This window comes from Thermochaetoides thermophila (genome assembly GCF_000221225.1).
Source record: "Thermochaetoides thermophila DSM 1495 unplaced genomic scaffold scf7180000011815, whole genome shotgun sequence".
Lineage (NCBI taxonomy): Eukaryota > Fungi > Ascomycota > Sordariomycetes > Sordariales > Chaetomiaceae > Thermochaetoides > Thermochaetoides thermophila.
The window spans coordinates 1,619,021-1,627,203 of NW_006383031.1; the positions used below are offsets into that span (position 1 = coordinate 1,619,021).

At 52.6% G+C, this 8,183-nt stretch overlaps 2 protein-coding genes across 2 annotated transcripts; one reads left to right on the forward strand and one right to left on the reverse strand.

The window, feature by feature from the left end:
• Nucleotides 1–3,687: 3,687 nt before the first annotated feature.
• Nucleotides 3,688–4,326, forward strand: CTHT_0020540 (uncharacterized protein; the record flags this gene model as incomplete). Its single annotated transcript, XM_006692466.1, has 2 exons — nt 3,688–4,088; nt 4,188–4,326. 2 exons carry the CDS (start codon nt 3,688–3,690, stop codon nt 4,324–4,326), a joined length of 540 nt encoding a protein of 179 aa, XP_006692529.1.
• Nucleotides 4,327–4,616: 290 nt separating this feature from the next.
• Nucleotides 4,617–7,438, reverse strand: CTHT_0020550 (aminopeptidase-like protein; the record flags this gene model as incomplete). Its single annotated transcript, XM_006692467.1, has 3 exons — nt 4,617–5,238; nt 5,317–7,245; nt 7,335–7,438. The coding sequence occupies 3 exons, from the start codon at nt 7,436–7,438 to the stop codon at nt 4,617–4,619; spliced, it is 2,655 nt and encodes an 884-aa protein (XP_006692530.1).
• Nucleotides 7,439–8,183: the final 745 nt, after the last annotated feature.

The window sequence follows — 8,183 nt, forward strand, 5'->3', positions numbered from 1 at the left end:
CCGTTCGCAGTCACTTCTCCCGTCTCTTCCAAGGATTGACTTGGAAATGGCCAAGGATAAGTCCATCCAGAACTCTTGATAGACCCATCTTTGCTCTCACAGACGTCATCTTGGCCATCCTACTCCATCACATCCTTTGCATGCTCTTACCCAGTCTTCTCCCGGGCTCGGGTCTGGCCCAGCAGCTTCCCTTCCACGGATCCTCACTGGAAGACTTACGCTTAGCCCTTCAGAGGGCAGATGTATTTGTCTTTGAACAGTTGCAGTCCAAATCATGTGGGAAACAAATGTTTCTGAGGACTGTGGCTGGGTACTTGGTGAAGGGGATTTGGGATATGGGGGCTGGCGTTGGAGTCAAGGGAGAAAATACCCCATCCGTCGCACAGGTTCATGCAGAGAAACAAGATTGGAAATCACCCTATAAAGCAACAAGACTTTTAGCAAGAGAGAAGAAGACAGCAGCGGGTGTGCTACGAGTGGTGCCCATCATCTGGGCACTGTCAACACTCGAGTTCATCTTCACCCGCTGCATGGCAGCTGCCTGCTGGATTGTTGCTCTCAAACAGCTCGTTCTTGGCCCATACGCCCCCGAAAGCGCAACAGCTCTTTGGGCTGCATTGAGAGACGATATCTTATCCCCTTTCACCAAGGACTGGGGCTGGGCCTGGCTGAATGTCACTCTCAACGCCATACTTGCGCTCCTAGTTGTAGGGCATTACCTTGTTACCGCAATCATCCCGGTAGTGACCCTTGCTCTACGAGGTGCTGTGAGGGGCAGGCCAAGTCTGTTGCTGGCGATTATGGCGGCATCTTCTGGAGTCATGTTGGTGCTGAGGTACAGAAGTCTGTTGTACGTTCCCTTGCTCATGATTGAAGTGTTCATTGTAGCTGGCCACGCGGTCTGTGCAGTCGTGCTGTGGGGATTGGGCGCCTTGGATGGACTGATATTCGCCCTCTTAGCATGTGTAGCAGAGTCGAAGGATTAGATTGGGCATTACGGGTAGAATCTGAGGCAGTTATACACCAAGCATATGACACCCAGAAATATCAGTTATTTACTTCAGCCATTGGATGTTCTTATTGCCAACTTGAGTCTCAACTAACTGCACCCACCGCGTAATCTTGTTCTCGAACCTTCCTATGGCATTAGCAAATAGCCTTTCCATATAAGCAACAACAGACCTACTCGTGATGTCTTCTCGATGAATGTAAACACCGCGACTGAGAGGTTTGAAGCAAATGCAGTGTGTTTGCAACAATTGATACATGCTTGATCATTCCGTCTGACAGGGCAAATAGGGCAGGGGGTCCCGAGGATATGTCCCCATGGTTGCAGGGTCAGCTCCGGCTTCCAAAAGAGCTTGAAGGCACCTCTGTGCTGGGCGAGATTCATCCATGTACTCCTCATGTTCGCAACTGGGGACTCTCTTGATAAAAACATCAAGCGCTAGCCGTAAATAGATGGCTTTTCTTGAGAATGAAATGGTAGGGGTTGCTTCCGCAGCTTGTGCTCAACGAAATGGCATGACGTGTCAAAGAGTAGCTGCCAGTAGCGTTCCTTATTGCCCAGATACCGACGAATCCCCCGCAACACGCATCAACTCCCATATCATGAATCCATTTGATAAATAGTTTGGGCACAGAACGTAAGACTGATGAGTTTAGAAGGGCTATTGCTCTCTTATCATTGGGAGAAGATACATTATCGACATTTAACTCTACGAAAAGACCCCGGACAGTTGCTCATCGGTTTAAAACTATAGTTTTGCGCAGATATGCCACTTTGGTTTTGTTGGGAAGTGGCTGGAGGAGTGTTTTTGGATGAGCATATCGAGAATCCGAACGAACAGCAGAAATTCTCCTTTGTCATCTTGTAGATAGAAGGCAGCAAAGTCTGGGTGTGAAAGTAACCGCTGTGCGTCGCACATGTCCAGTAGTCGTTCAGTCAGCCTACCTGGCCCCTCATCGAGACTGTAAATGCTGTCTGGAGATTGAAATATCTAACAGATCTGGGGCTGCTAGTTCGATGAAATTGAAAGATATCGCTAACTGGGAGGAGCTAATATAGAGAGGTACACGGCTTTGTTGTTCGATGATATCTAAAGCGTAGAGACAACTAAAAACCGAAGAGCGTTGATGTATGAGGTTTCACCAGCGTGATTCTTGAGGAGAAATATGCTCTGTTTGCGAGTAACGTGCGGAGGATTTGTGCTATCGACTGAGGGTCGATCTGTGCGGATGGATCAAAGTGCCCATGGAAGAGATGCTGCAGAACAGCGATCCGTTCGCATCTTATCCGTTGACAGGAAATCCGGAGGGGTTTTACTGTGGTTGATCTCTTTGGGTAGTCATCAAAGATAAAAGACGCCAAACACTCAGAGGGGCAACACCTCAGTCGTTCCAGTAAATGAGCTCATCATCCTCGGGCAAGTAGTTAACACCCGCAGGAAACTGAGCAACCGCTATCATCTGCATATTTTGTTCCATAAAGTTCCTAGCGTGGATATTTTCTCCAGCACGCAGTAGCGTCTTGATCGCTGAAATATTGAGGTGTTGAACTGCCATCATCAACTCTGTGAGATCACTGCGGGTGCTCGGGTCCCAGACCCACAACATGTTTAGATGTTGACCGACAACAATCAATTTCGCAATCGCTTGTAATCGAAAATCGCTCACATCATGGAGGTCGAATGGCTGAGGATATGGATGTCCGTGGATGGCAACGCTGATTGTCAAAATCCATGTAACAGACGTGGAGAAGAGGGACATGGATCACCGGACTCTCCCGCTGCGCGTTCTTGACATCAAATCCGGTTGTATGAAATACTCAGGATAGACCTCCTGCAGATTGCGAGGAGGACTACATTAGGAGAGACATCAAGGACGGCATCTTTGCTGAATCTCTAGTGCGGCTGCACTCGGATGCCTATGCGCCTCAAGATCGAAATGGCCGGTCGGTCAATTGCTTGCCTTTGGCGGGTCTCAGGAAAACACGTTCATCAAAGAGCGCGAGCTGACTTGGTGGTAGAAATGGACAATAGTCGCGCGTGCTCACGTGGAGGGTGCCCCACTACAAGGGGCATCTTTTATTATCAGGTCAGGGTTATGCCATTGTAACTTGTGATTCCAGGGGGAAAACTCATGATTCCTTCCTAGGGTTAGATGAGTATACCCACTACCATCCATCCTGGAGATTGTAACCTTCATCATCCGTGCAACTCGATGCTCCGTGGTTACCTTAACGAGAAGCTTAGTGAAAGGTTGAGTCAATGAGTTGTAAGGAGAAAATATCATCAATGGATTATCTTATCACTGCCTAGTATATAACGAGCGTTTTCTGGTAGTCTCTTTGATTGGAAAATGTCAAACCCAGGCATAACAAGTACTGAACAGTGCAGCACTCAAGGTTGTTTTCCTATCCATCCGATGAGAAAACAAAGGAGTGTGGATATTACTAAAGAGTCTTTATAGGGGACTGCCACATCCCACAATGAACTACCAGCCTTATCCGCACCACCAAAGAATCTCCCTCAAGGTATATCAGACCGCAACCATCAACCTGCCCACTACATCCCTATTTATATCTATCATCCTCACCCTTTCCCCTCCCATCCTCTCTCCATCAAGCCATGGATTGAAACACCAACACCCTCCGATCATAACCCTGCTTACCAGACAACCACGAGAATGAACCTTTTACTGACCCTCTTCCTTCTCTTCTACCTCCCCCTCTCAGGGACCTCAGCCCTTACCCTCCCCTCCCCTCAATCCACAGACTCTAGCGGACCACCCCCGCAAACCTACCACTCCAACCGCTGGTGCGCCTGGTGTTACGGCTTCCCTGATGCCCCAGACTCGCACCACTGCAACCTGATCGGACAGACCCCGCAGAACCTAAGCACTGCCACAAACGGCAAGACTCCCTACCAACTCCTCTTGCTGAACCACGACTTCAGCCGCCTCTTGTGGGCAAGGACACGGCTGGGGGGGCTAGGGCAAGGCGTGAATATCACAATTCCGGGAACAAAGAATTTCATGGCCAGGTTGGAGATTGTGGTGAAGCAAGATTCAAAAAATTTAACGGGGTTGTAAGTTCCAGAAGTTGGATTTTTTTTTTTTGGGAAGAGGAAGGGTGGGGGGGAGAAGCAAGGGGAAGTAGAGAAGCTGACACTAGGAACTCAAAATAGACCTGAGATTCAGATCTTTGCGAACGGAACCTATCGCGGCAAGCCTGACAGGATGGAGTGGAAGCTCGAGTGGCCTCAGAACGATATCATGACTTGGGGGACGTTCTTTAACTGCGATCCCGCTTCGCATGGGATCTAGGTGAAGTTCCCGGGCTCATGGGCAAGACGAGATATCAGCATCGAGAGGAGACTGTACCAGTAAAACGGGAATTGGAATGAATGCTGACTACTAGTAAGATATTAACACAGCAAGTTCCTCGAGCCTTTGGGAGGAACCAAATAGCAATAATTATTTATCAACTATGCTGTTCAATGCCACCACGGGCAAGTCTCAACCGAGCCCACAAGAGAGATAGTATAACACAAAAGTGGCCATTCACATTGCATACCTAGCATATACATATCACGTATCTACACACATAAACCTGCTCATGCATACCTATTCTCAACCAACCACGCCCTAACGCCCTCCGCATCCCTCAACTTATAGGCCACCCGTCCGCGGATCTTATCCTTGACTTGCTCCAGTGTCCGATCGAAGCCTTTGGTGCTAACTCCCTCAAAGAACTTTTCAATGTCCTGGAGCGTCTCAATATCCGTGAACTTGGGCAAGCTGACGCTGATCATACGATCAACCAAGATGGGGTTGCCGCCCAGCTTAGCATTGAACTGATCCCAGTTATCCCGGAGATAAGCCCACAAATGGTGGCGGGCATTCCGGTTGCCGGCGAGGTTGCCGGCAAGGATGTGCATATCCGCAGGAGGGACGGACTCCGAAGGATGAACAGGAGGGGAGATGTTGAACAAGAAGGGCAGCAGGACATTCTTGATGACAGTCTCGTCGTGGACGTGGCCAAGAGCCTGCAGGCAGATCTCCTTGCCGTCGATGGCGGGAGTGGTGAACCACTCCTTCTTCAGGCCGGCGACAGCAGCGGCGGGGTCCTTGCGGATAGCGGCACGGTAGACAGGCGAACGGAGGTCGGCTGGGATGGGGTTCTCGGTCGGGTTCGCTTGGTAGGCAGTCCAGCGCTCGTAAGCCTTAGCAGCGACCCTGTAAAGTGTTAAACGGCATACATATATGAGAGAGAGAGAGAGAGAGAGAGAGTGCTGCAGAAAGGGGGGGACTTACTCCTCATGGCCGTTAGCAACAGCAGTCAACAACAGGCGCTTGCGCAGCAGGCTGGTGTTGAAGTCTTCGCCCTTGGGACCCTCCCAACCGACCTGCTTGAGGGCCTTGTCGATCAGCTCAAGCGTGAACTTCTCCAGGCCCTTCTTGGTCTGCTCGTCATCACCAAAGATGGATTTCAGGGTACCAAGAGCATCGAGGGCCTGGCTGAGAACACGGTAGTGAGTCTCATTCTTAAGGCCCTGGATGAAGCCCAGCAGAGCACCAGTGGTGGCATAGCCAGAGAAGGCCAGATCGGCAGCAGAACCGGTGATGAAGATCTTGTCCTCGGTTGTGAGGTGCTCCAGCTGGGTGCCCAGAACCTTGAGCCGAGCCTCAGGGTAATTGACACGGTAGAAGCCGGTAGCGCCAGCATTAAGCTGGTAGAACTCATTACTGACGCCCTCGATGGTAGCCTCCTTGGTGGTCAGGGCCAGGGGCTCAACGCCCTCGCTGCCAATCTTGCCCTTAAGAGCGAGCGGCACCCACCAGGTGGTCGTGTCATCCTCCGGCTTGACATCGCCAGTCGACAGGAAGCGGGACTGCTTGACCGAGATCTGCTGGTTGCCTTCTGTCACGGTAACGACAGGGAACCCAACCTTCTCAATCCAGGGCTCCATGAGAGCGTTGACATCAACGCCGGAAGCCTCGCTGAGAGCATCCCACAGAGCCTTCGTCTTGGCATTGCCGTAGGCATGCCTCCTAAGATAGATGGCAATACCCTTTAGGAAGGTCTCGATGCCTAGGTTGGACGCAAGCATGCGAATCATGGAGCAGCCCTTGAGATAGCTGATCTTGTCAAAGATCTGGTTGACGTCAAGCGCATCGCGAACCTCAACTTGGATGGGGTGCGACGAGCGCACGGAATCGAGCAGGAAGGCCTGGTCCATGCCCTCGTTGATGAATTGCGGCCAAACCTCCCAGTCGGGGTGCAGGTAGTCGGTCGCCAGCCAACCAGCCCAGGTAGCGAAACCTTCGTTGAGCCACAGCTCATCCCACCAGTCCATGGTGACCAGGTTGCCGAACCACTGGTGAGCCAGCTCGTGAGCGACGACATAAGCAATCCGGTTGCGGAAGCGCGCTTCGGACAGCTTCTCGTCAAACAGGATGGCAGTCATGCGGTAGGTCACCAATCCCCAGTTCTCCATGGCACCGTGGGTGAACTCGTGGACAGCAAGGATATCGCTCTTGGGCAGGGGGTAGTCGATCTCGAACTGCTCCGAGAAGTAGTCGATGATCTTCGGCGCATGCTCCAGAGCCCACCGGCCCTGCTCCTTGAGGCCGCGGGTGGTGTACACGCGTACAGGCAGCTTCTTGCCGTTGTACTCACGCTCGGTGAATGCCTCGACATACTCGAAGTCACCGACAGCCCAGGCGAGCAGATAGGTGCTCATGATGGGAGTGCGCTCGAAGGAGACGAGCTTCTTGCTGCCCTCGACTGGCGTCTCCTCCTTGACGGGCATGTTCGAGAGGGCAACTAGGTCGTCGGGTATCTCAATGGCAAAGTCGAAGGTAGCCTTGAGGTTGGGTTCGTCGAAGCATGGGAACGCTCGACGGGCATCACAGGCCTCGAACTGGGTGCTGAACATGTAGTGGAACTCGTCATCACGAGGCACGCTGGCAGCAGCGGGAGCAGCCGGCTTGTACTGGCTACGGTAGAAGCCAGCCATGTCGTGGTTGAGGATGCCCGTGAACTCGATCGACAGGGACGCCTCAGGGGCCTCAGGCAGGGCCTCGGCGAACGAGATAGTCGAGCGCTGGGACTTGGTGTCCTCGGCGAAGCCGGTAGCGTCCCATGACTGCTCGCCTGTGGTAACCTTGGCGCTAAGCAGCTTAAGCTCGAGGGTGTTGATGACGATCTCCGTGGTGCTCTTGCGGAGCTGGCCGTCGATCCTTCACAGAGTGGTCATGAGCGGTTGGTCCCAGCAAAGGTAAATAAATAAAAAAAAAAAACATTCACTCAAGCGCAGATTCATGCTCACCGGACGGTGCCCTTGTAGGTCCAGTTGGAGAAGTCGAGGTCGCGGATGACCAGGTCATAGTGGACCGGCTTGAAGTAGTCGGGGAGGATGTCTCTGTCCGTCATGGTGGCCCGCTTGTGCTGGAATGAAGTGTGGGAGCAGCAGCGACGGGGGACGATAAGAAGTGAAGATAACGGAGTAGCTACAGGACGGCGGAGAGTGAGTCTGGAGCGGGGAGCAGCAGTCAACAGAGACCTCAGGCTGGGGGGAGCCCGCGATTGCGAGGTTGAAATAAGCCTGGGGAAATTCTTAGGCAGAGCAGCAGGAGTCCGCAGGAGCTTCGAGGACCGCGCACACGTCGAGGCTAAGAACCGTGTTCTGGCAAGAACAATGGCAGCCGACGTGGGAGCTGGGAGGTAGGGCATTTGATGGATGAAAAAGAGGCCAGACAGAGACCAAGACAGGACACGGGATGGAGGGGACAAAGCTCCAGGTCCAGGCAACCCTGAAGGTCAGGGGCCAGGTTGCGCGCCAACGCCCGAAGCTCCCACTTTGCAAGTCTGGGGTCAAGCACCTGGCCAAAACCCCACCCCACTTGACCTCGGACTGAAGTCACTGCAGTGGAGCGGAAACGCACCAACCAACAAGGCAGTTAATTCCCAACAGCGGCAGCTGCGGGACTGGGAGACTTGAGACTTGGGCTGTGGTGCGTGATGAGACCCAGCGTTAGGTGCTGACAACGGGATGCCGAGGAGCTGCCAACCAAGGTTTCAAGCTATCCGCGGGGCTGGATCAACCGGTAATTGGACAGCAAGATCCCCGTTGTGTTGCGTCTCGCAATCCCAAGATGGGGTAAATGCAGGTGGTCCC